Genomic DNA, 27,451 nt, shown 5'->3' with positions numbered 1-27,451 from the left:
ATATGTATTTTTGTTCATCATACATAACAATGCTAAAACAACCCATTTTCAATAAATTACAAATGAAAACAAAATGAATTCAAAACAAGTAATGTCACAAGCAAGTTATAAAATAAGTGGCTGTCTAAAGACACTTTTCAAAATTCTTCTATCCTAAAAATTATATATATATTTTTTATTTTGTATTGGGTTTCAACTAATCTATAGCAGTAGGTTTTGTCATACCAATGTAACCGAATGTATTTCTTCCTATAAATAGTGAAGTAGGTTCACTGTAGAGAAAATATAGAGTCTGTTTTGTTTGACTATTTAATTCTACACCTTTAACAAGATTTTGTGAACAAGGGAAGCAATAATCACAGACATATATTTATAGGGGTTAAAAAATGACACCACAGAAGGATAAAACGGAACAGACACAATGGCAGACTAAAAGTGTATAGTTTTGTTTGTTTGTTTGTCTGTGTTTTATTTTATTGATATTGTTTTTATTTCTAAAGCAAGAAAAAAAATTGTCCTACAAAAGAACAGTTAAAATAAGAAACAGGAAACGAATAGAAAAAATATATAACGGTATTAAAATTGTAGACATAAATCAGACTATTCAATGGAAAATCTAATCTATCTGCGCAGATTATTCAAATGTAAAACACAACGCACCTTCTGTGGGATGACAGACTTTTTATACGATGTCGTTTCAAGTTCTGCTCTAAATCGTGACTCCCTGCTTTTCTGGCTCCGGTATGAATGAGGGGCGTGTCCATGCGTAAATGAATGGAACACATCAGCGCCATCGTCACACAGTCGTGGTCGCGGAAGGATATTTTACACAAAAGGTGCTGCTCCGGGATGTAGAACAGGGAAAACCCTTACGGTGTAGGAATACACAGGAGCTACATCTCGTCTTTAGCAGGTGCACAACGTAGATTATGTCAGTAATGAGAAGCGAGTGATAAGCATATGCTATGTTTTTTTTTCATATTCAACAACAGAACGTATTTTAAGCATAACCCGGATCCCTATCTTTTCTCCCGGGCAATGCCACGGTAAGTAAAGTGAATCGGCTGTGTTACGTTGTATGCAACTAGCAAAAAGCTAAATGTAGCACGTATGGCTAGCATCCGGAGACTCCGAGAGTACTAAGAACGCCATTCTCTGAATTGTTTTGAACTCTATAGATGGGAAAGTGAGCTTTTTTACTGTTTCATTTGGTCTTTTACATCCGCGGACAAATGTCAACGCGGATAAAATGTGTTGCATAGGAAAATGTAGTACAGCGTTATCGGCTGCACCTGACGTCAGCTGTGGCTTGACGTAACGGTAATTTTATCAGCTGACAAACTGCATTAAAACCACAATAATAAACAACAGCAGTAAGTGCTTGCACTGTCAGTGTTTCATTTGTATCTTGCATATAACTTGGGTCTCTTATCGCTTAGATGTCATTATTCTAGTGTGATACTTTTTTAGGAGCTAAAAAGACGCAATCTTCAGAGATATTCACGTACAGAAATGTGAAGTCACTCATTTCTGCAAATGAGTGACTTCACAATGCGCTTTTGATTTGATCACGATCTTGAGGAAATGGCAAACAACAATATTTTGTGACACGTGTCTTAATGAGGAAAAATGAGTCACCAGTGTTTGGGTTACTATGAGGAACAACTGGAGGCGGTGTTCGGAATCGCAGTGGTGGTTTTTGCTCGGCACGGTTTCAGGGGAACACAAAACTCTTTGATCAACGTGAGTTTACAGTGTTGCAGTTAAAAGCTGCTGGTCTCGGCGTGCTAATTTTGTCGTGTCTGCAAACCAGGATGTTGGCCATTGCTGCTGGTATGGCAAAGTGTTTGTCTACTTTCTGCAAACATAGCAGAGCAAAGCCACACCTATTGAAGCTGAGATGTTCTTGTGTTTACAGTAGTAAGTGATTCAGCTTCATGGCAAGTCATAGTTTTACTTCTTTGAAAGAAGATGGCGTTTGAGCTAGTCAATAGTCATTTTTCAACCCAGTCAGTGTTCCTTAGCTGCCAACAGTGCTGATTGTAATCAGAAATAAATAATACATCTTGCATATTTCTAACTTGAGCAACATCTGGAAAAGAATTTTACATTTATTTAGGATTTTTGCACACTTCGATTGGATAATAATTTACCAAAATGTTACTAAGAATCATAGGGTATCATCTAATATCTTATATTACTACCCATATTTGTTGAAGAACCCTCTGATCTTCCAGGCCAAACCTACCTTATAGAACAGAGCACAAAATTACTGAAGAACTTTTTTGTTTTGTTTGTTTGTTTGTGGAACTTAAAGTTTGCTGCCGTCATCTTGGTAACTAAACTCTCTTATCAGGATATGAATTACGTTTGTTCCAGATAAGCATGTGGCATGATGAGATTTTCAAAGTATGATAAACTTGATTAAAAATACCACAAATACAGCAATGGCACACAAACTGACATTTAGGAAATTATTGACTATTCGATTTTGGTTCAAAGAAGGAAAGTAAACACCTGAATATAGTGGCTCTCATTGTCATTGTGCAGAATATTCTTTGTTTTTGCCATTCTGGTATTCACTGAATACCAGAATGGCATTCAGGTATGCCAGAGTGGAATCTGGAGCATATCTAATGCCACTATTAACCTACGGCGGTTAGTAGTTTGGGTTATCTCCTCAGGTAGCCAAATTGCAGTCAGCTTCTTAACAGACATACCACTTAGTGAGGTGTAGTAACTTGCCTTCTCCAGTGATGTCCTCATTGCAGTATTTACCAATATTATTGCCACCACAACATTTTCTTATGTTGTGCAGCACTAGCATGATACTATCTCTTGTGGAAATATCAAAAGGACAAGAAATATGTTAATATACTTCTGGTTAGCCCATATAGACTCCAAAATTAGTGATTAATGCAGTAAAACAACTATGAATTGTTTACAGTTAAGTCGTTCTTTGTTACGAGAAGTTGTTTTTTAGGTTGTGTGTAAATGGCTTTCTTTGTGCAACAGTTTGCAGGAAGTATTTTACAAAGTTCACTGGCATGTGATTAAACTGGTAATGTTGTAAGGAAGTGTCTACACTTCCCTTATCCCCTAGAGTTACACACAGAGCTTCTCTGAAAGTACTTGGCCATCCTCCCAACCTTAAATTGATTTATCATCTCTTAAGTCTTAAATCCCCCTTCAAATGCTACGGGCCGGCTGCTAGAATGACTCATTCTTCCACGGGGTTTGCATAGTGGTGAATTTCTTTTCCAGGTTAGTTTTGAATGTTGCTTCTATAGTTTTTACTTGGATTCAAAATTACGTTCCTTCACAAAGCTGTACAATCGAAATAGGAAAGGAAATAATAAAAAAAAAGATTTATTTTCCCATAACGGTAAAATGCTTGGGATATATGGACAGAATTTCAAGTTTGTTGATGTCAAAGACTCATGGTAAGCAACCTTTGGTACAGAAAACTATTTGGTAGTGTTATATTTGATATGCACATTTTCTGTTTTTACTGTTTTTTTTTATTCTTGTTAAATTTCTAATGTACAATAATGGACTGTTTTATATTGTTCTAAATCATTCAGGTTTAACAATAGGAGCATTGGTGCAAAACCAAAGCCACTCTGAATTGTCTTTGACTCATACTAAAATAGAAACTATTCAAGTAGTGGACAAATAAAAATTGTAAAGCATGTCTAACTTTACCAAACAAGTCACACGCTTATAGAAATTAATTTTATTGTATCTGAGTTGATGTATTAGATAAGTCTTTGGTAAGTGCAATTGCAAAAGGAAAACTGCCAGGATATCCTTTTTTATCTTTTATGTTTTTTCCCCTCTTTTCATTTGTTCTAACGCAGAGTTCCTTAAATTTATAAGAAATAGGGATGCGAGTTTGCAATTGAGTTGATTAATCTGATTGATTGACTACAATTGATAATCTTGCATTTTCTTAAAAAAGCACAACTTTTCTCTTGCATCGACAGAGATGTATGAAGGGCTGTTTTTTGTATGATATGCAAAATTTAAAAAAGAAGCATGTTATATTTTAATATTTCTTGTGTGTCAACTGTATTAAGTACTGACTGAATAAACAATTTTCTCACACATTATTAAATGTAGAGATGTGTAGAAAATATAACAAAACATGAACCTAATACTCTAGGTTGCTGAATAGAACAGAAATAGACAAAATGTCAGGAGATTTGAATTGGCTGCACATGCTCTGACTGTAAGGATTTGTCTAAACTAACAATTAGTTTTTGTACTTTTGATTTTACTACAGCGTACTGTAGTGATAAGAACTATTGATTCTTGGCAACATGTTTTATCTTGTGTGGAAATGCTCTTGCACTCGTTTATTGTCTAATTTTTGATAGCTTTTTTTAGTGCTGTTAAAACTACACAATAAATTAATTTGCAATCTGTTTTCTTCCGCAGTTGTTCCACAGACTGACCGTCACCTGATGTCTCTTTTCTGGATGGTCCTTTGTCTCTCTCTGTGACCTCAGTTAATCAACAAAATGTCTGGTAATTAGAGCCAGCATTTTTTAAAATAAATAATTTATTGTATGCATTGGTCTATGCTAGCCTTTTTACTTCATTATGTTAAAGATTGTTTCTCACATTGACTTATTTTTTTCTCCTCACTGTGTTAGGTACTTACACACCAGCACCTGGTGGATCTTTTTCGGCTCTAACTCCAAGCATGTGGCCTCAAGATATTTTGGCCAAATATCATCAAGTGAGGATCTGATTTAATTTTAGCTGCTGAAATTAGTTGATGAAATTATTTTGTAAGTCAACAAGATAGCATTACAAGAGAAGACATCTCCAAAATATGTTTTAATGTTAGATCAGTTACTTATTTTAGTAACTGAAGCCAAAATGATAGTCCAGTATAAGTAGTTTCTTATTGTAAGACGAGAGATGATGACTAAAGTGAAAAACTTAAAGTATACCATAATTTTCACTTAAACAAATATGTTTGTGGACAGTGTTATGATAGTATTGTGGTTTAATTTGCACATTTTGAGTTCTTTTAAACAAAGCATAATGTTCCCATATTTTTAGCCTGAAATGGATATTTCAGAGGGAAATGCTGTGAGGATTAACAAATCGCTTCCCTGTGAATCTGTTCCGGTTCAGCAGTTCTCAGTCCGATTCAGTTTTGTTTTGAAGAAACAACTGGCAAAAATGCAAACAGTAATTCAAAGGATGTGTTACTATATGGTATTTTTCTTTAAATAAATGATGCATGGAGTTTATTACAGTAAAATCAACTGTTTATTTGTTGTAGAATGTAATCTTTGCCTGTTGTTCTGATGCATCCTATATGAGGCGTGCCTAATAAGAAATATGCTACTATGTTGTCTTTACAGAAAGATTCTGCAGAGCAGCCTGAACAACAGTATGATGAGTTTGGCTTCAGAATAGATATGGAAGGTATTTTATACAAAAAACACAACCACAAGTATTTTTCCTTTAATCCTCTTTTTATAAACATAACTGGTAAAATTCCCCACATATAAATGAAGAAGAATGACATCTTTGTATGTTAGTATAAAGACTACACATACCGAGTTCATGTGATCGCAGAGTCGCTTTTCACTATTTTTTCTCATCCTAATGGATGAAAGCATGTTTTGTGTTGCCTCTAGCACCACGTTTAACCGTCAGTGTTGCAGCTGTAGAGATGTCTTCGTACTTCCTTTTTGTCACAGTTACTGATTACTCAAAGTTAATGTAATTTCTCTAAATGTTTCCAAGCCGTGCTTTTTCTTTTACCGTCACCAGAACAATATTTGTGCTGCTTTTTCTTACTTTAATTACCGATTCTTATCAGTGCTGAAAAAGTCAGGCTTATGTACTTCTTCAATTAATTCTTTTTTTTTTTAATTATTATTATTTTACAGGGAAACTTATTTATCAGTGTCGTTACGGTTACCTTTCACAGCACTAGCATGTCTCATTACATGCTCAGTGCTTTCCTTATGTTTGGGTGCTTCTGTTGTCTACGTTTTTCATACTCAGTTAATAACTGCTACATGTTAATATCTGCTGTAATTTTCTTTTGAAATGCTTCTTTTGTTTTTTGATTCAATCATTCTTATTTACAAAAGTACTTCCTAGTGTTAACATTACTGGAAAGGCTAGCCTTGCTAAATTTTGACATTTTCCTCTTTTTGAAGACGATGGAGAGCCCAAGATAAGGTTGGGCACAGAGGGTTCACCCCAGCGTGAAGACCCCCAGCAGCGGCTTCGCTGGCAAGCCCACTTGGAGTTCACCCATAACCACAGAGTGGGGGACCTGACCTGGGATCTCATCGATCCTGTCCTTCCACAGTCAGAGCGTCTGCGTTCTTTGGTTTTTGGTGGTATACCTCACAGCATGAGGCCCCAGGTAGACATCCTCACCAGAGGATTTTGATTTGTTTGTTGATTTGACTAGACATGGGGCAGAAAGAGCTTTTCCTATTCTTAATGATGTCAATTTTAATGCCAAAGACTACACATACTGACACATATCTAATTTTCTCTTTTGTTTCTTAAATTATTTAGTTATGGATGCGTCTGTCTGGAGCCCTGCAAAAGAAGAGGACCTCAGAGATTTCCTACAAAGAAATTGTCAAGAATAGCTCTAATGATGACAGCAGCACATCTAAGCAGGTAAAATCTTCAACAGTATTTAAGTTCACTGTATGCATCACACCCTAAATTATGTATCATTTGATATATATCAAAGTGTTTAGAAATTACTCTTTCTGTTTGTAAATCCTTTTTTGCTGAAGAAAATGTTGGAATATAAATTCCAGGTAACATCAGTTATAAGTTGGATATTTTTTTAAATAATAAACTCTGCCTTCCAGATAGAAAAGGATCTGTTACGGACCATGCCAACCAATGCATGTTTCAGCACTCTAAACAGTGTGGGAGTCCCAAGACTGAGGCGGGTACTGAGAGGTCTGGCATGGCTCTACCCAGATATTGGGTACTGTCAGGGCACTGGCATGGTGAGAACATATAATAGCACGTCCTTAACTGCACATTTACACAATCTCGTTTTTTAACTTTTAGTTTTTGGCCTCTTTGTTTCTTCATTTCATAAATGTCTTCTTCATCTAGGTCATTTCCTGCCTGCTGCTCTTTCTGGAGGAGGAGGACGCACTGTGGATGATGTGTGCTTTGATCGAAGACCTCCTTCCTCCGTCCTACTTCTCTTCCACACTCCTGGGGGTCCAAACAGATCAGAGGGTTCTGCGGCAGCTCATCGTTCAGTACCTCCCTGCCCTGGACCGCCTCCTTCAAGAGCATGACATAGGTAAAAACTGAAGATGAATTATATATTTGGTTTATTATCTTTTGTATTGGATGTAGCATTTAATGAGTTTATGATGTGTTCTTTGAAACAATGTCTTTCTTTTACATACAGAGTTGTCGCTAATCACATTGCACTGGTTCCTGACGTCATTTGCCAGTGTGGTGGACATCCGTCTGCTTCTAAGGATCTGGGATCTGTTGTTTTATCAGGGCTCGGTGGTGCTCTTCCAGATCACGCTGGGCATGCTCAAAATTAAGGTAGGGACGCTACACCTGCCTCAGTCTCAACAGGATGAGACAGTCAAACACATTTTCTTTCCCCCTAAATTAGAAAAAACATTGTGTGCATAGTTGGAACTCTTTCCAAGTAACACGTAAAACGAATAAAAAAGTCTATCATTATTAATCATTATTCTTACTGAATTTTACTTTGACTCTAGGAGGAAGAGCTTGTATCATCAGAAAACTCTGCGTCCATTTTTAACACTCTGTCAGACCTGCCAAGTCAGTTAAAAGATGGGCCTGCAGTTCTTGGAGAGGCTATGCGGATAGCTGGGACATTATCCCAGGAAACGTTGGAGGCTCATCGTCACAAGCACCTGGCCTATATTCTTAATGAACAAGCACAGCTCAACAATGGAAACAATTCCACCCTCAATACCAATCTCAACAAGGTTTGTCGTATGCTGACATGCCTGAATGTCAGTCATGTTGACCCGTCTAATTAAGGTCCTTTTGTTTTTGTGAATATTTAGGTGGTGAGGAGACAGTCCCTGCGCAGGAAATCCACCCTGACCTCTCTGCTGTTTGGGGAGGATGAAGCTGATGCCCTGAAATCCAAAAACATCAAGCAGACAGAGTTAGTTGCTGCTCTAAGGGAGGCTATAACTCGTACTGCAGAGCACTTCCACTGTCTAGACCCACGGCATTCCAGCACTGTAGGTCCAAACATTGCTTTGCACTTATAGGCTTTCACTTTGTTATTGTAGTACCCTGTTTTAAGAACCCCATCACTCTTTGTCCTTTTCTCTCCAGGATCTGACTCCAGATTACTCCATGGAGAGCCACCAGAGGGACCATGAAAACTTTCTCGTGGTGTCTCGTAACAGACGGAGACGAGCAAAGGCTTTGCTGGATTTCGAACGTCATGACGATGATGAATTGGGCTTCAGAAAGAATGATATCATCACTGTGAGTTACACTAAGACGCATACTACTGTTTATGATGTATAAACTCATCCTTTTCACTTTCTCCACCTCATCTTTCTGTGTTAGATCGTTTCACAAAAAGATGAGCACTGTTGGGTTGGTGAGCTCAATGGTCTGAGAGGTGAGTGCTCTTTATTATTTCATCATTAAACATTACATTGCTAATTTGTTTTCACATACATTATTTATTTTCTCCCTCGTGTGATAGGTTGGTTTCCAGCCAAGTTTGTGGAAATTCTGGATGAAAGAAGTAAGGAGGTAAGTTATCAGATGTGGAAGCCTGTGCACAATATGTACACAGCTTTGGACATCTGTTCCTTTGAATATTCTATCAACTGGTGCACCTGCCTGTGTCCAGTACTCATTAGCAGGTGATGACTCTGTGACGGAGGCAGTGACTGACCTGGTCAGAGGAACCCTGTGTCCTGCCCTGAAGGCCATCTTTCAGCATGGATTAAAAAAGCCCTCTATACTTGGAGGACCTTGTCACCCATGGTTATTCATAGAGGAGGTAGATTTTGTTTCTCCTTATTATGGCCTCATAAATGAAATGGCTTTTGTCAGGTTCAAAATAGAAATGTATTATTCTACCTAATGTGCTTTTCCTCAGGCAGCTAGTAGGGAGGTGGAGAGAGACTTCAATTCTGTCTACTCTAGACTTGTGCTTTGTAAAACATACAGGTAAATGCAATCTACACTGATTATATTTTTTTAATTAAAGATAGGAGAGCCACAATTTGCTTTTATTCATTTTTTGATAAATCGATCTCCACTAAATTAATATTTTTCCAACAGAAAAATCCAACCTTTTTATTTGGTGCACCCCTCAGTATAACCTTCTTACTACATATTTTTATGTTAAATTTCTGAGAAGTATTTATTGTCATTTTGTAAAATTATTCCAATTAAATTCATTTAGTTATTCACAGAATCATAATGTGATGAAAATTGAATGACTGTAAATTTATTTGAACATGGCTTGCATGTTGACAAATATAAGTAGCCAGTAAGTCAAAAGTTAGGCTACAAACGGGTAACGATTGCAGCACAGAGTCGGTATCTGCAGCTTCTACACCACTTTGCTGCTACGGTTGTTAGGAAACGTATAGAGCATCCAGACCTACACTTATAATTCAGTACCAGAGACCACTTCTGACTTTGAAAAACTTCTATTCAACGCCTCACTGGCTAGGAATCAGACACCCCATTCGTCATGTTTGATTTGAAATGGCACAGACACACACATTAGAGAGATACTATAGAGAGAGACTGCACATACAGCACTTTAAAGGAAAATTGCAACTACTGTTAAAAATTCTAAGAAAAAAAATGAAGTTTTAAACACAGTTTGTCATCTGACTATATTGATGGATTTTTAAAGTCTGTAAATCATTGCATCAATAAAATAACATTTCTGATTAGTACTTACCAATTTGCAGTTGCAACATTGTTAAGTGACCTGCTCTTCTCTGCATACTAAGTGTAATATGTAACAGGAATGTGTCAGAATATTAATTTGTCATCTCACTGGTTATGGATGCATCAAGTCACTGTCTCTGTTGTTTACTAGGTTAGATGAAGATGGAAAAGTGCTAACACCTGAGGAGTTGCTGTACAGAGTGAGTGTACAAAACGGTCCAAAGCAATGATTTTATTTTAATCTAACGAAGAAGTAGTTTTTTCTTTTTGTATGTTTTTCACCCTAACTGATGTCTACCTTGTATTAAAATTAAACCTGTCTGTTTTTTCTAGGCAGTGCAGGCTGTAAACATGAGCCATGACTCTGTACACGCTCAGATGGATGTCAAATTCAGATCTCTCGTGTGTGTTGGCCTAAAGTGAGTTTTCTCACAAACACATACATGTTTACAAAAGGTTTCACATATTAACTTCAAGAAATGTAGATCATTTTACAATTAAGTAGAAATACTTGGTTCCTAACTTTGCACCTGTCTCTCTAGTGAACAGGTTCTTCATCTGTGGTTGGAGGTGTTGTGCTCCAGCATGGCTGCTGTAGAAAAATGGTATCATCCATGGTCATTCCTGCGCAGTCCTGGTTGGGTGCAGATCAAGTGTGAGCTCAGGTATTAAGATGGGAGAGACTCTATAGGCACCCTTCTGTCAAAATTTAATCGGAGTTTGATGGATGAGTGATTTATGACCCTAATCATTAATTGCTATTAATATCCACCCCCCCCCTCCCCCCCACCCTTTCCCACCCATCCCCCACACACACCTGTTACGACAACTGTTATTCCCACTATGTGTTTTAAAAATAGTACAATGAAAGTATGAAAAACAATAAGTGTTAGATAATTGAGAATAATATACAATATAGTATATTTAAATAGAATGTTGTAGTTACCTCCGGTTTTTCTCACTAAGCCATTTGGTGTTTGTGCGTGTGTGTCCGGCTCTCTCTCATGCTGACTATGAGTTTGTGACTGAATACGGGACAAGCCTCACCTGTCATCTGTGTGAGGCGGGCTAAAAAAACCCCTAGGTAGGCGATTCTCTTGACCTGAGGGTCATCACACACCGCCTGCAAGGAAACTCTATGTCTCCGGAAAACAGATTTTCAAACCGTCATCGATTATCAGCTCGGGATCTGCGCGGGAAAAGGGTTCCTGCCATCTGTCCGTGTCTTTCAGGGTGATTCTCATCAATTATTAGGTATTAGACAATCTTCCTGAATGCTGTGTATCAGGAACGGGAGAGGGCATAAGGGTGGACAGAGGCGTGTGTGTGTGGGTGTGGGTGGGTGTGTGTGTGTATGCACCCGTAAGACTGAACACATACCTCTAGAGAAAGCCTAGAGTTTTAACTGTTTTACTGCTTTATTTTATGGTAGCATGATTAGTCAGTGCTGACTATGAGTTTGTGATTTCCTTCATCGCTTAAATTTTAAACTCTTATAGATTTTGTTTTCTGTAACACTTGCTAGTGTGAAACGTTTCAGTAAATGTTCCTCATTTGTACACGTACTTCTGAAGAACATGTGACAGACAGTAAACAGGCCTACGTGAGGCTGCTCAAATTTAACTTTTATCTTTCCGCAGTTAAAGAATTTGTCCAGACTTTTCCAGAATTTGATCCGGTATCATTGTGAGTGATTTTGTTCTTTTTTTCTTACTGTTGAATCAACACTGATCTTCCCACTACTTCATGTTTTCTCCAAAATAGTAAATCTTGGTTTAAATACATTTGAAACTCATAGATTTTTTTTCTGTAACACTTGCTAGAGTAATACATTTCACGAAATGTTCCTCATTTGTACTCGTACTTCTTAAGAATATCTCACAGGGACTAAACAGGCCACGGTGAGGTTGCTCATATGTATCTTTCAGCTTTCCCTCCAACCATTATCTTACACACTTTAGTGTGTTCACTAGCAAAATATAGTACACCTCTAATTTTTTTAATTTTTCATTATTAAAACTTTGAAATGATCAATGTGAACCATCAGTCTGTATTAAAATAGTTAATATAATTCATATTATTTATTTAGATTTGATGCTTTAATGTGTGCCCTTGGATTTATATTGATTTATTCAATATAATATATTGATTTATTTATCAAACTGAATAGCCATTCCGTTTTTTATATAGTATTTTTTTTCTTTTGGTGTTTGTTGCACAAATTCAAATATATGCTGGCTATCAACCAACAATTCAATCAGTGAATTTGTGTTTTTTTTCTTAAATACTCCCTCTCACGGAGACTTACTTACATCTTCTGACAACTAGCCCCACTTATAATAACATTGACTAAGTTTGCTATTGGTACACTTTACCTAAAAATTTAAATTAAACATACTCACTACACAACCATGCTCCAAGAGTTGCTCACAAAATGGTGAATTGTTTTGTTACCTTAAAAATGATCTGCAGCTTTTGTTCCTTGATGATGTTCACTAACAGACAGTTCAACACCTCTTGTAATTGATAAGCTTATAAATGATCAATGCGAAGCATCAGTATGCGCTAAAGAAGATCATATCAGTCAGATTAAGTAAAATATCATTAAACTCAAAGCAATCAAAATTCTATTTCTCTGAAAGGTCTTTTTTTTCAGGGAGTTTAGACTGTATGAAAGGAATCAGTGAAATATACTATGAAATATTTTATCTGCTGCATCCCCATAATAAAACTTCAATTGTGAATTGAATGATTACATTGCATCTAGATACAAAAGAATCAACCGTTAATTAGTAATCATACTGACTAGCAAGATTTGATCAAACAAGAAACTTGACAACCTCAAGGGATTTCTCACATTGGAGAATAAACCGTCTGACTTTCTTTAGCCACTAAATTTAACCTTACCAAAGTTTTGCCTTGGAGCAAACAGGTACTGAGTTTGAAGCGGATCAGACGCCTTCAGCCATCTGCTAAAGCTAGACTCCGGCCTTCCTCACTGTAAAATAAAACATTAGACTTAAAAAAAAGTTCAAGCGAACATCACTTAATTATCATCGACTTGTTGTTTGTACTCATCTTAAACAAGTGGCAGGAACATTTGGATATATAAAAAAAAAGCTTTATAAGTTAATCTATTTAAGTTGAGTCCGTGCAACAAGTAAAATAAAAAGTGAACTATTTGAAAGTAGTGAGGATTTAGGGTGGTAAAAGTTGAACATTTTAACATGCCCAGACACTACACCATTTCTGCTCAAGCAAACCAAAAGGTTTTGAACAGAACAACCATGTCAAATAATGAGACCGTGAATCTTTAATCTATGTAGCAAATATATTGCTGCTGCTGCTGTAAGCAGAAAATAAAAGAAGTTTTACGGAGAATAATATTTCGGATGAGTTTAAGAATATTGTTTGCCAAAATCACACGGTGTAACTACACTTGTCTTTTATATGTTGCAGTAATTGAATCTTTTTGAGGCAATTGGTTGCATAAATTAAAGTAAATACAACCTATTTTCCTGCTCCACATACTTAGCTAACAATGTGCCAGTTAGCTTCCCAGTCTGAACTTCTGGGCAATGTCTTGATTCAGTCAAATTTTCTATCTTGTATCTCCTGAACTCCGATATTCTACTACATCTGTGATTGTTTTGCTTGCTGGTCTTCATCGTGCTCTGAATGCAGTATCGGGTTTCTCTTACTTTAACCCGCCCAACTTGCACCTGATTGGCATGCTAGCCTTTTGATTCCCTCCCAGTGAGGCGGTGCTTCACAAAGCAAACTGTTTGTCAAACTGTTGATCTGCCTCATGGCTGTTTAAGAAGATATGGTGACTGAGGTTTAGACAGTACTAGCCGGCTCATGCAGCTTGTTTTTACTAGATGCCAGTCCTAAAAGTACATATCTTTAAAATATGAATAAATACGTACAATTCCATAATTATTCGATCCAACGGTTGTAGAAGTTTTGTAATAATGCAATTCAGGTATTTTACATTTTCTGGACTAAAGGAAGATTTCAGTTCAACACCTGTGGTTTCTTAATGTAAGTGTTTCTGCTACTGGACAAGAAACAGGGTTAAAAGAGGATTTAGAAAGCAAAATACAAAGATGATAGTTGTTTTTACCGAGAGCAAGGCTGTGACTAGTTATCAGGACAGCATGAAAACTGTTCAATTTCTTAATCTTTAGGAAATATTTTTGGACATAGCCATCCGCAGGAGCAAGATGAAGCAAGAACATCACAACATCGGATGTATTTTTTCATCCTTCTATCCGTGATTTAAAACTATTTTTATTTTTGTGTCATCTTAAAGATGGAAAGAGTCAATTATCTTTTCACCCATGGAAAAGTGTAATGTGTTTATTATGAGTAGGATTAACCAAGCTGAAGGAAAATAAAGAAAAAGGATAAATAAATATTCATTGATACAGAACCGAATCAGCAAATATGAACTTATGAAACTATTGAAACCTTCAAGAATTTTATGTTGTGTAAGATATTTAAGAAAATAATAATGAATCTGCGTTCATAAATTTCTTTATTTGGTCGTTATCTGTAAAATACGTTTACCTTTTGTTTTGTTGAACACCAGACATCTCATCTCTTTCCCACAGTTTTTCACTTAGTTCCACTACTGCTGTGGATTTTATAGTCAATGTTTAAAGCCAGCGCAGAGTCTGAAGCGATGGAGGAAATTTACGTCAATATGGAACCTGTTGGACAAACTGCATCTAATCACACAGGTAAGAACAAAGTTACAGAGAAATTTAGTATGTATTGAATTCAATTTAGCTAAGGTTGAGGTTTTTGTTAAGGTTGGAGCAGCTCCAAAGAGAGGCTCTGCCTCCGTGCGGCTGTCTGTTTGGGAATCCTGAATGTTTTACTTTTGGCTGAACTCATTGCCCTCAGTGTACACAGTGAGTCTTGTTCTAGTTATCTTAAAGATGTAAAAAGAGTAGATTTTACGTTTCTGTTATATAAAAAATGTCATTGTTCCCCTTCTAAAATCAAACTGACCAAATAGCAAGGGTTTAAAAAAGAATAAAGCTTGGTGACTCAAAAGTTTTGCAGAGAGGTGAAACATTACACTAAGTTACATGAGTTTGATTCATTTTCAGCAATGGTTGCATTTGCAGCCATTTAGGTTAGCGTGTCTTTAATATCTTCTCTTTTTCAAACTATTTACCCAACGATTCATTGTTCAGTGTTACCTCAGTTTAAATTCTACAGGCATAACCAAAATCATGAAACTATTTTGTAAGTCTTAAGTGAAAATACGGTGTTGCCACTTCTTTTTTTGCAAACATGATTGTTAATTTTATTTTTTTTTCAGCTCATGACATGACAGCAGATTTTTCTGACATCAGCAACATTCTGACCGACCAGAACAGCAACAGCGAGTTTCCCTCCATGAATGCTAACTTCACTGAAACGGCTCCACGAGCTGAAGACACTTTAAGGTTTGTCAAAACTTTAAAAAATTTGGATCTCGTTAAAAATTGAATTCTACTCTGAATTGTAGAGTATAACTAATAACTTTCCTTTTTGGTCTAAATGAATATAATGTAAATGAACAACTTTTATTTTAATTTATTAAGTGCTCTATCATTTGCGTGTGCTGAAAAACAATGTAAAACAAACTAAACTTTGTTTGTTTTCTCCTTAAAGGGAAATTGTGTCCTACAGAACGGACAAACATCAGTTGTTCCTGTTCATCCAGGGGCTGCGGAAGAAGAGAAGAGCAGATCCACTAGTGATGGATGATTAGGATCTGTGTTCACTGTGATATTATTCACCAACAATAATGTAGCTTACGTTGTTACATAAAACCCTAAAGATAAAATGTTCACTTCCAACTGTTGTGACCTGCATCTAATAACACAACAATTTTATCGCTTGTACTCTGTGTTTTTCTTTCTTGTTAAAACTCTGACATGATAAACAAATGTTTTTTTTTGTTTGTTTGTTGTTTTTTTTTTTTTGTATTTTTGCGGAGAATCGGTTGATGCGTTCTGATTGTGTATTAATGTGACTTTTACTACGAAACTTTATGGAGTTCCAGTTGTGTCCGGTAATAGCGGATTAAGTTCTATCTTGGTAAAATTATATTTCCAATTATTTACTATCATTTGTAATAAAGTGATGCCAACACCACGGATTCAACAGTGAGGAGTTTGTTCAAGTCATCTTAAAGATGGAAAGAGTCAATGTTGTGCTGATTCTGAGTAACTGAATGATTAACTGAATGACTTTTCATTCATTTCAGAGTTCAATCAGCGAGGTTATTCATTTTGTGGTGGTCCTAGTCTAAGAAAGAAAGAAACAAGAAAGAAAGCAGCAAATGTACATGTTGGTTCCACCGGCTTCCCCTGAAAATATGGATAAATTCAGTCATTGTAGGGTTAAAGTAATTTGAAGAGGGAGAAGCGTATAAACAAGTCAAGTCAATGACGAGTCAATGACATGATGCATTCTGCATTTTTAACTCGGTTAACTTTTTGTTTTTTTTACTGACTTTAATACATTTAAATTGCTACGTTGTTTGATAAGTAGAATGGAAATGACTTTTTTTGTAAATGGTCTTGTAAATTAGCGTTTTAAAAATCAACTGAATTGAATTAAGAAATTTGACCATCGGATTGGACTGAAGAGAAATGATGAGCAATGTTTTATGGGTGGATGAAAGCAAAGATTGGTATTTTTGTAACATCAAAAGTTCATTTTTGAGGCAAACAGAAAATCCAGCTTATTATAGTTTACTGGGACTAACAACCCCCGGACAAATTTGGAAAAAAAATTCTGCAAAGTGGGTGGTGCTTTCAGGAACAATGAGACACAGCCTAGTGTGGGGATAGATGGTGAGGGGATAAGCAAGGCTGTAGTAAGCGCCGTTACCAACTTGGTACTTTGTGGTTATAGTTTTCTCCAAGTCGCGTTTGAAGAAATTATGAACATGTGCAAAACTGAGAAACTCTATCAATCAACCAACTGGATATTAAAGTATGTCACCGGAGATTTGTTCTCCTGTCCACACGATGAATCCTTGGCCCACTGCATCAGTGAAGACTGTCGCATGGGAGCAGGCATAGCGGCGATGTTCAAGAAGAAGTTTGGTCGAGTCTCAGAGTTAAAGGAGCAGAGTGAGTCAGACTAGTTACTAAAGTCTTTGTTTTTGAAAAAAATGTTTTATGTTTTTGCAGTTCATTCAAATGTATGATTTCAGCAGCAAGTGCTAAATCATATCCTGTTTTGTATTTTTTTGTATGTCCTAATAGAGAAGCTGCCGGGGCAGTGTGCTGTCCTGACACATGATCAACGTTTCATCTACTATCTGGCAAATATACCACAATCAATTATACTGCATAGGACCAAAAGTTGTTTCATTATTCAATCTGGTAACTGTATCTTTCCTATTATGTGTCTCAGATCACAAAGAAAAAAGCCAGCCAGAAACCCACGTATGTCAACCTAAGACAGAGTCTGGAAGACATGAAATCTCACTGCTTAGAAAATGGTGTCAATAGGATATCAATACCTCGGTTTGTAGGAACTATTGTGGATAAATGACTATAATAAATACCCTTAAATCTTCTTCTTTATTGGGAATAATTAATCAATTTGCTTGTCTCGTATCTCCTCCCTCAGAATTGGCTGTGGCCTGGACCAGCTGCAGTGGTCAAAGGTGCCAAAGTTCCTGGAACAGATCTTTAAAGAGACAAATATCTCCATCACAGTGTACAGCCTGCCCTGTGTTGGGTCAAAGCTTCAAATGCATGCCATGTAGTACATTTTCATTTGAGTTTTGTTTTTAACTTTAAATCCTTTATAATCTCTTAAAATTTTGGATGAAATCAACACTCTTTAAACAGTTTTAAGGAAACAATAAATAAACAATAAAAACTTCCCCATAAGATGTTTACATACAAGACTTTTAACATCCCACTGATGTAAAAAATGATGTTTCCTGCCATTAAAGATACGAAACTTATTGTAAACACTGATGTTGCACTGTCACTATCGTACTACATGATGCTACTACTAAATCATGCTACACAAAATGATCCAACAAAACCCCTGAGGCAGGTAAAATACAATAGTTATGCCTAAAATTTGTTCTCCGTTATTCTAAATCTATATAGTTGTTGAAAACGTAGCTTTTCCTGTGAATCTGTAAATCTAAATTGTGAAAGAGTTTGCTTCTCTAGCTTTATTTTCCTGACCCAAATTCAGGAGCAAGGTTGTTATCACAAGTTTTTTTTTTGTCATGAGTTTTTAGTGATTCTGATGCTTGACTTTTTTAGTATTTGTAACCTGTGAATGATGTGGTACAGAATATTAGGACTTATATCTTTGTAAATAAAATTTAAGATCATGGTTTTTGACAACCTTTACCTGCTAAAACACCAGGCAACGGTATGTAGGAAAATGCAATTTGAAATTTTTATAAATTTCTTAGTTTTGCCTCAAAAATGAACTTTTGATGTTACAAAAATACCAATCTTTGCTTTCATCCACCCATAAAACATTGCTCATCATTTCTCTTCAGTCCAATCCGATGGTCAAATTTCTTAATTCAATTCAGTTGATTTTTAAAACGCTAATTTACAAGACCATTTACAAAAAAAGTCATTTCCATTCTACTTATCAAACAACGTAGCAATTTAAATGTATTAAAGTCAGTAAAAAAAACAAAAAGTTAACCGAGTTAAAAATGCAGAATGCATCATGTCATTGACTCGTCATTGACTTGACTTGTTTATACGCTTCTCCCTCTTCAAATTACTTTAACCCTACAATGACTGAATTTATCCATATTTTCAGGGGAAGCCGGTGGAACCAACATGTACATTTGCTGCTTTCTTTCTTGTTTCTTTCTTTCTTAGACTAGGACCACCACAAAATGAATAACCTCGCTGATTGAACTCTGAAATGAATGAAAAGTCATTCAGTTAATCATTCAGTTACTCAGAATCAGCACAACATTGACTCTTTCCATCTTTAAGATGACTTGAACAAACTCCTCACTGTTGAATCCGTGGTGTTGGCATCACTTTATTACAAATGATAGTAAATAATTGGAAATATAATTTTACCAAGATAGAACTTAATCCGCTATTACCGGACACAACTGGAACTCCATAAAGTTTCGTAGTAAAAGTCACATTAATACACAATCAGAACGCATCAACCGATTCTCCGCAAAAATACAAAAAAAAAAAAACAACAAACAAACAAAAAAAAACATTTGTTTATCATGTCAGAGTTTTAACAAGAAAGAAAAACACAGAGTACAAGCGATAAAATTGTTGTGTTATTAGATGCAGGTCACAACAGTTGGAAGTGAACATTTTATCTTTAGGGTTTTATGTAACAACGTAAGCTACATTATTGTTGGTGAATAATATCACAGTGAACACAGATCCTAATCATCCATCACTAGTGGATCTGTTCTTCTCTTCTTCCGCAGCCCCTGGATGAACAGGAACAACTGATGTTTGTTCGTTCTGTAGGACACAATTTCCCTTTAAGGAGAAAAAAATCAAAGTTTAGTTTGTTTTACATTGTTGTTTTTCAGCACACGCAAATGATAGAGCACATAATAAATTAAAATAAAAGTTGTTCATTTACATTATATTCATTTAGACCAAAAAGGAAAGTTATTAGTTATACTCTACAATTCAGAGTAGAATTCAATTTTTAACGAGATCCAAATTTTTTAAAGTTTTGACCAACCTTAAAGTGTCTTCAGCTCGTGGAGCCGTTTCAGTGAAGTTAGCATTCATGGAGGGAAACTCGCTGTTGCTGTTCTGGTCGGTCAGAATGTTGCTGATGTCAGAAAAATCTGCTGTCATGTCATGAGCTGAAAAAAAAAAAAAAATTAACAATCATGTTTGCAAAAAGAAGTGGCAACACCGTATTTTCACTTAAGACTTATAAAATAGTTTCATGATTTTGGTTATGCCTGTAGAATTTAAACTGAGGTAACACTGAACAATGAATCGTTGGGTAAATAGTTTGAAAAAGAGAAGATATTAAAGACACGCTAACCTAAATGGCTACAAATGCATCCATTGCTGGAAATGAATCAGACTCATGTAACTTAGTGTAATGTTTCACCTCTCTGCAAAACTTTTGAGTCACCAAGCTTTATTCTTTTTTAAACCCTTGCTATTTGGTCAGTTTGATTTTAGAAGGGGAACAATGACTTTTTTTATATAACAGAAACGTAAAATCTACTCTTTTTACATCTTTAAGATGACTAGAACAAGACTCACTGTGAATGCTGAGGGCGATGAGTTCAGCCAAAAGTAAAACATTCAGGATTCCCAAACAGACAGCCGCACGGAGGCAGAGCCTCTCTTTGGAGCTGTTCGAACCTTAACAAAAACCTCAACCTTAGCAAAATTGAATTCAATACATACTAAATTTCTCTGTAACTTTGTTCTTACCTGTGTGATTAGATGCAGTTTGTCCAACAGGTTCCATATTGACGTAAATTTCCTCCATTGCTTCAGACTCTGTGCTGGCTTTAAACATTGACTATAAAATCCACAGCAGTAGTGGAACTAAGTGAAAAACTGTGGGAAAGAGATGAGATGTCTGGTGTTCAACAAAACACAAGGTAAACGTATTTTACAGATAACGACCAAATAAAGAAATTTATGAACGCAGATTCATTATTATTTTCTTAAATATCTTACACAACATAAAATTCTTGAAGGTTTCAATAGTTTCATAAGTTCATATTTGCTGATTCTGTTCTGTATCAATGAATATTTATTTATCCTTTTTCTTTATTTTCCTTCAGCTTGGTTAATCCTGCTCATAATAAACACATTACACTTTTCCATGGGTGAAAAAATAATTGACTCTTTCCATCTTTAAGATGACACAAAATTAAAAATAGTTTTAAATCACGGATAGAAGGATGAAAAAATACATCCGATGTTGTGATGTTCTTGCTTCATCTTGCTCCTGCGGATGGCTGTGTCCAAAAATATTTCCTAAAGATTAAGAAATTGCTGGAGCAGATGCCCAACAGTTTTACAGGTCTCATGCTGTCCTGATAACTAGTCACAGCCTTGCTCTCGGTAAAAACAACTATCATCTTTGTATTTTGCTTTCTAAATCCTCTTTTAACCCTGTTTCTTGTCCAGTAGCAGAAACACTTACATTAAGAAACCACAGGTGTTGAACTGAAATCTTCCTTTAGTCCAGAAAATGTAAAATACCTGAATTGCATTATTACAAAACTTCTACAACCGTTGGATCGAATAATTATGGAATTGTACGTATTTATTCATATTTTAAAGATATGTACTTTTAGGACTGGCATCTATTAAAAACAAGCTGCATGAGCCGGCTAGTACTGTCTAAACCTCAGTCACCATATCTTCTTAAACAGCCATGAGGCAGATCAACAGTTTGACAAACAGTTTGCTTTGTGAAGCACCGCCTCACTGGGAGGGAATCAAAAGGCTAGCATGCCAATCAGGTGCAAGTTGGGCGGGTTAAAGTAAGAGAAACCCGATACTGCATTCAGAGCACGATGAAGACCAGCAAGCAAAACAATCACAGATGTAGTAGAATATCGGAGTTCAGGAGATACAAGATAGAAAATTTGACTGAATCAAGACATTGCCCAGAAGTTCAGACTGGGAAGCTAACTGGCACATTGTTAGCTAAGTATGTGGAGCAGGAAAATAGGTTGTATTTACTTTAATTTATGCAACCAATTGCCTCAAAAAGATTCAATTACTGCAACATATAAAAGACAAGTGTAGTTACACCGTGTGATTTTGGCAAACAATATTCTTAAACTCATCCGAAATATTATTCTCCGTAAAACTTCTTTTATTTTCTGCTTACAGCAGCAGCAGCAATATATTTGCTACATAGATTAAAGATTCACGGTCTCATTATTTGACATGGTTGTTCTGTTCAAAACCTTTTGGTTTGCTTGAGCAGAAATGGTGTAGTGTCTGGGCATGTTAAAATGTTCAACTTTTACCACCCTAAATCCTCACTACTTTCAAATAGTTCACTTTTTATTTTACTTGTTGCACGGACTCAACTTAAATAGATTAACTTATAAAGCTTTTTTTTTATATATCCAAATGTTCCTGCCACTTGTTTAAGATGAGTACAAACAACAAGTCGATGATAATTAAGTGATGTTCGCTTGAACTTTTTTTTAAGTCTAATGTTTTATTTTACAGTGAGGAAGGCCGGAGTCTAGCTTTAGCAGATGGCTGAAGGCGTCTGATCCGCTTCAAACTCAGTACCTGTTTGCTCCAAGGCAAAACTTTGGTAAGGTTAAATTTAGTGGCTAAAGAAAGTCAGACGGTTTATTCTCCAATGTGAGAAATCCCTTGAGGTTGTCAAGTTTCTTGTTTGATCAAATCTTGCTAGTCAGTATGATTACTAATTAACGGTTGATTCTTTTGTATCTAGATGCAATGTAATCATTCAATTCACAATTGAAGTTTTATTATGGGGATGCAGCAGATAAAATATTTCATAGTATATTTCACTGATTCCTTTCATACAGTCTAAACTCCCTGAAAAAAAAGACCTTTCAGAGAAATAGAATTTTGATTGCTTTGAGTTTAATGATATTTTACTTAATCTGACTGATATGATCTTCTTTAGCGCATACTGATGCTTCGCATTGATCATTTCTAAGCTTATCAATCACAAGAGGTTTACTGTCTGTTAGTGAACATTAGTGAACAGATGCATCAATAGGACCAAGGAACAAAAGCTGCAGATCATTTTTAAGGTAACAAAACAATTCACCATTTTGTGAGCAACTCTTGGAGCATGGTTGTGTAGTGAGTATGTTTAATTTAAATTTTTAGGTAAAGTGTACCAATAGCAAACTTAGTCAATGTTATTATAAGTGGGGCTAGTTGTCAGAAGATGTAAGTAAGTCTCCGTGAGAGGGAGTATTTAAGAAAAAAAACACAAATTCACTGATTGAATTGTTGGTTGATAGCCAGCATATATTTGAATTTGTGCAACAAACACCAAAAGAAAAAAAATACTATATAAAAAACGGAATGGCTATTCAGTTTGATAAATAAATCAATATATTATATTGAATAAATCAATATAAATCCAAGGGCACACATTAAAGCATCAAATCTAAATAAATAATATGAATTATATTAACTATTTTAATACAGACTGATGGTTCACATTGATCATTTCAAAGTTTTAATAATGAAAAATTAAAAAAATTAGAGGTGTACTATATTTTGCTAGTGAACACACTAAAGTGTGTAAGATAATGGTTGGAGGGAAAGCTGAAAGATACATATGAGCAACCTCACCGTGGCCTGTTTAGTCCCTGTGAGATATTCTTAAGAAGTACGAGTACAAATGAGGAACATTTCGTGAAATGTATTACTCTAGCAAGTGTTACAGAAAAAAAATCTATGAGTTTCAAATGTATTTAAACCAAGATTTACTATTTTGGAGAAAACATGAAGTAGTGGGAAGATCAGTGTTGATTCAACAGTAAGAAAAAAAGAACAAAATCACTCACAATGATACCGGATCAAATTCTGGAAAAGTCTGGACAAATTCTTTAACTGCGGAAAGATAAAAGTTAAATTTGAGCAGCCTCACGTAGGCCTGTTTACTGTCTGTCACATGTTCTTCAGAAGTACGTGTACAAATGAGGAACATTTACTGAAACGTTTCACACTAGCAAGTGTTACAGAAAACAAAATCTATAAGAGTTTAAAATTTAAGCGATGAAGGAAATCACAAACTCATAGTCAGCACTGACTAATCATGCTACCATAAAATAAAGCAGTAAAACAGTTAAAACTCTAGGCTTTCTCTAGAGGTATGTGTTCAGTCTTACGGGTGCATACACACACACACACACACCCACACACACACGCCTCTGTCCACCCTTATGCCCTCTCCCGTTCCTGATACACAGCATTCAGGAAGATTGTCTAATACCTAATAATTGATGAGAATCACCCTGAAAGACACGGACAGATGGCAGGAACCCTTTTCCCGCGCAGATCCCGAGCTGATAATCGATGACGGTTTGAAAATCTGTTTTCCGGAGACATAGAGTTTCCTTGCAGGCGGTGTGTGATGACCCTCAGGTCAAGAGAATCGCCTACCTAGGGGTTTTTTTAGCCCGCCTCACACAGATGACAGGTGAGGCTTGTCCCGTATTCAGTCACAAACTCATAGTCAGCATGAGAGAGAGCCGGACACACACGCACAAACACCAAATGGCTTAGTGAGAAAAACCGGAGGTAACTACAACATTCTATTTAAATATACTATATTGTATATTATTCTCAATTATCTAACACTTATTGTTTTTCATACTTTCATTGTACTATTTTTAAAACACATAGTGGGAATAACAGTTGTCGTAACAGGTGTGTGTGGGGGATGGGTGGGAAAGGGTGGGGGGGAGGGGGGGGGGTGGATATTAATAGCAATTAATGATTAGGGTCATAAATCACTCATCCATCAAACTCCGATTAAATTTTGACAGAAGGGTGCCTATAGAGTCTCTGATGGGTGACAAGAAACCAAAATATTAAAATGGCAACAGATTAGGTTGTTAATTTCTCTGAATCCAATGGAGACACTAAACATGCCTACTAGCCCATCATGAATAGGGTGGGTACCTCTTTGATGATAATGTATGGATGTCTGTTGTTATGCACATTTTTGAAGGTAGATTTGTCTGTTTTAAAACGTTAAGGGTCAAGAAAAACATTGATAACGGGTAGCTCTGTAATGGGATAAAAATAGGGAATAACTAAGAGGAATTAAGTAAATCTAGTTCACAATCAAATTCTTTAATATAGACCAAAAAACATCAGGTGAAAAAGATCATTTGAAACTTAAGCATTTGTGTCCTGTCTCAAAACAGTAAATAAATAATTGTCTTTCATGTTATTTTTTTTTTTTTTTAAATTGTATGTGTAATAAGCTTAGGCCTCTGCCTACACTTTTCACTCTGAATATAAGTGTTCATTTGCTTGTTTACATTTGTTGGACAGATTGTAATACTTGACAAAAATTAATATTGTTAAATATGCTGTTTTAATTTACTTTGCTTCTGATTTCCATTTGGGCCAAATTAAAACTTGTTGAAAGGCAGCACTGTTTGAATTTTAATTGAATTCTCCCCTCTTTAAGAGGAAGTTTTGCACCAGTTTAAATACTGTTTAGCGTCTGGATAATGGAGTAAAACTTTCAAAAGGGAAACTTTTTGAAATTACAAGGCCATGGTGTTGAAATAAAACCTCCGGCCACTTTTGCTTCTGTGTCCTCAGGGTACTGTCAAAATTTGCCTTCAGTCTCTCTCAAGACAGTGAGCTGCCTGACAAGAAAGTGGTGAGTAAAAGACATGATGATAACATAGCAGCAAAATCAATCTAATTATCAGAACAGCCTGTTCCGTTGAGGAGAGACAACCTTGATGATGTCATACCATTTCAGAAATCTGCTATTCTGAAAGCAGAAGTTATGGATGTGCTGGTTCAGCATCACCTCTTTAGTTGGGATCTCTAGGTAACCTGAGTGAGACTGTGGTTGCTTAAAAATGACAAAGATTAGCAATTAGTTGAAGCCAATTCACGGTTTCTGCTCCAAACACAAAACCTCCACACTGACTCAACGGGGTGCCCCTTTATTTCTGATTCAGATTTCATCCCAAACCACACATGCCCCTTAGGTCTTCTCATCGTCTGAATAATTTGCCAGATAAAACAGAAAAAATTTATATATTTTGAAGAAACATCAATTTCTACAGATCTTCATAAGCATACACAGTCAAACCCCCAACAGTTGTATACAACACTCACCCTAAATGCTTCCTTTTACTTCATCCACAGAGTTGCAGATACCATGAATTGATACTAATACAGTTTTTTTTAATGTCATGTTCAAATATTTCTGTGGAAATCTACAACTAACCCTCTTCCTTTTTCCCTCATCATATTTTGCCATTTATCTTCCTCCCTCCCTTTTTAGTAGTTAACCAAATTAGAATTAGATGAAGCGTATTTTTGTAAAACTAACTTGATTATTTTGAAAACTACCGTAAGGGGGAGGGGAGGGCAAAAAAGCAACCATTGATATTCCTAATAACGCAAGAAGTATTCATGCCGTTTCAACTTCAGATTTTGACACTTTACAACCACAAACCTGAAAACTATTTTCCTTTTTCTGTATCTAATTGTTTTGTGTTTTAATGTTGTCTTTTAGGAGAAAGAGCAGAAACCACTGAAAGAAGGAGTGCAGGATATGCTGGTGAAACATCACCTCTTTAGCTGGGACATTGATGGCTGAATGCACAACAGAATATCTGATTTACTCTCTGTGCTGCATCTTGGTATTATGCTGGTGTAGATTCTCGACCATTCAGGACATAACAATCCAAAGTTGTTGGGCAGAGAGCAACTGGACCTCTTTTTTTACCTTTCACCAAAAGACTTCTTCAGTTCTGAAGATGGTTGGAAGCAACAGGCTCATAAGTAGTAGTCAGAGGAATCTCACGTTACTTCCAAACTTGTTTAGAAGTGAAGAAGTCTTTTTGGTGAGAGGTGAAACGATTTTTTAGAAACTAAAGAAATCCAGTTGCTTTGTACTCTACACTAGGGATTGCATCTTGGTGTTTCTGATGTATTTTCAGCTTCCAATTGCAATTCATACCTTGGACAATTCTTTGTTAAAGTGACTTAGCCACTACAGACGTGTTCTCACCCTGAGAGTCATGGGCACTAAATGCACCAAAGTAATGACTGAAACCCCAGTAATGTCCATTTGGTTTGTAAAGACTAAAGTTCGGTGCATACTTTATTTTTTATTTCTGTCCCGTTTTCAATGTTTTGCCACCAGTTAAAAATATGTCTAGAAGGCAAACATTCCTGTTGTACAGAATAATCTGTACTGCTATGCTGTATTATTTCATGAACACTACTTTGTGCATGAATTGTAAGAGCACATTCAACACTGTTTAAACATGATCCTCAGTTCTTCATCATGCTGTAAACTCGTATATTTTAGGACCAAAAAAGGAACATTCCTAACCATGGGGCTGTAAAGATATAAACTATTTTTGCGAAGAATGTTACTTTCCTCAACTCTCTGAAATTCATTCCATGTCATGTTAATCTATCGTCATGTTGCACATGCCAAGAAAAGCCTTTCAGATGGTTATCATGAACAGTGTGTCTGCTACCATAATAAGGGTAGTGAAAATGCACTTATCATGCATTTAATGTGTAGGAAGTAGCTACTTTTTGTGTTACATCAATATGTGTTACATTAAAACATCTATATGATCAAAATGTTGATGGTTTTTAGTTCTCTGTAGCAACAGTTTTTGACTACTTTAATTTGTAAAAGTATTAAGAGAACTGTTTCTTACTGCACACGTAAGAAATTGAATTGATTGTTGAAAATGTCAACTTAACATGATTGTTGCCATAGAATAGTGCATAACCTT

The 27,451-nt window shown here is 36.0% G+C and overlaps 1 protein-coding gene and 3 long non-coding RNA genes across 8 annotated transcripts; 3 read left to right on the top strand and 1 right to left on the bottom strand.

The window, feature by feature from the left end:
* Nucleotides 1-806: 806 nt before the first annotated feature.
* Nucleotides 807-27,297, top strand: sgsm3 (small G protein signaling modulator 3). Of its 4 annotated transcripts, none has more exons than XM_032587525.1 (21): nucleotides 807-1,046; nucleotides 4,441-4,530; nucleotides 4,659-4,744; nucleotides 5,382-5,445; nucleotides 6,192-6,403; nucleotides 6,562-6,669; nucleotides 6,870-7,013; nucleotides 7,126-7,321; nucleotides 7,433-7,578; nucleotides 7,761-7,994; nucleotides 8,076-8,258; nucleotides 8,356-8,511; nucleotides 8,596-8,650; nucleotides 8,738-8,787; nucleotides 8,888-9,040; nucleotides 9,140-9,210; nucleotides 10,100-10,148; nucleotides 10,282-10,367; nucleotides 10,491-10,613; nucleotides 25,275-25,335; nucleotides 26,209-27,297. In XM_032587525.1, exons 2-21 carry the CDS (start codon nucleotides 4,524-4,526, stop codon nucleotides 26,290-26,292), a joined length of 2,268 nt encoding a protein of 755 aa, XP_032443416.1. In that variant the 5' UTR covers nucleotides 807-1,046; nucleotides 4,441-4,523; the 3' UTR covers nucleotides 26,293-27,297. The 4 variants fall into 4 exon arrangements, with proteins under 4 accessions (XP_032443416.1, XP_032443418.1, XP_032443417.1 ...); XM_032587527.1 differs by lacking the exon at nucleotides 807-1,046 and adding an exon at nucleotides 1,722-1,743; XM_032587526.1 differs by lacking the exon at nucleotides 807-1,046 and adding an exon at nucleotides 3,129-3,264.
* LOC116735566 (uncharacterized) lies at nucleotides 14,754-15,666 on the top strand. Its single transcript, XR_004342396.1, has 3 exons — nucleotides 14,754-14,867; nucleotides 15,284-15,410; nucleotides 15,619-15,666. It is a non-coding gene; the product is annotated as an uncharacterized LOC116735566 (long non-coding RNA).
* LOC116735567 (uncharacterized) lies at nucleotides 16,604-18,442 on the top strand. 2 transcript variants are annotated; one of them, XR_004342398.1, is made up of 3 exons: nucleotides 16,604-17,090; nucleotides 17,226-17,489; nucleotides 17,596-18,442. It is a non-coding gene; the product is annotated as an uncharacterized LOC116735567 (long non-coding RNA). The 2 variants fall into 2 exon arrangements; XR_004342397.1 differs by having other exon boundaries at nucleotides 16,604-17,489.
* On the bottom strand, nucleotides 19,414-20,269 carry LOC116735565 (uncharacterized). Its single transcript, XR_004342395.1, has 3 exons — nucleotides 20,226-20,269; nucleotides 19,684-19,810; nucleotides 19,414-19,472 (listed from the first exon to the last, which is right to left on the bottom strand). It is a non-coding gene; the product is annotated as an uncharacterized LOC116735565 (long non-coding RNA).
* Nucleotides 27,298-27,451: the final 154 nt, after the last annotated feature.

Source organism: Xiphophorus hellerii, chromosome 16 (genome assembly GCF_003331165.1).
Source record: "Xiphophorus hellerii strain 12219 chromosome 16, Xiphophorus_hellerii-4.1, whole genome shotgun sequence".
Taxonomy (NCBI): Eukaryota; Metazoa; Chordata; class Actinopteri; order Cyprinodontiformes; family Poeciliidae; genus Xiphophorus; species Xiphophorus hellerii.
The sequence above is the reverse complement of the archived record's forward strand: the minus strand, read 5'-3'. Positions and strand labels throughout refer to the sequence as shown.

Excerpts from the sequence above, each read along its gene's own strand:
- sgsm3 (XM_032587525.1), top strand. Across the intron at positions 7,014-7,125 it reads ACTGTCAGGGCACTGGCATG|GTCATTTCCTGCCTGCTGCT; the intron begins GTGAGAACATAT and ends TTCTTCATCTAG. Across the intron at positions 10,368-10,490 it reads CTCGTGTGTGTTGGCCTAAA|TGAACAGGTTCTTCATCTGT; the intron begins GTGAGTTTTCTC and ends CTGTCTCTCTAG.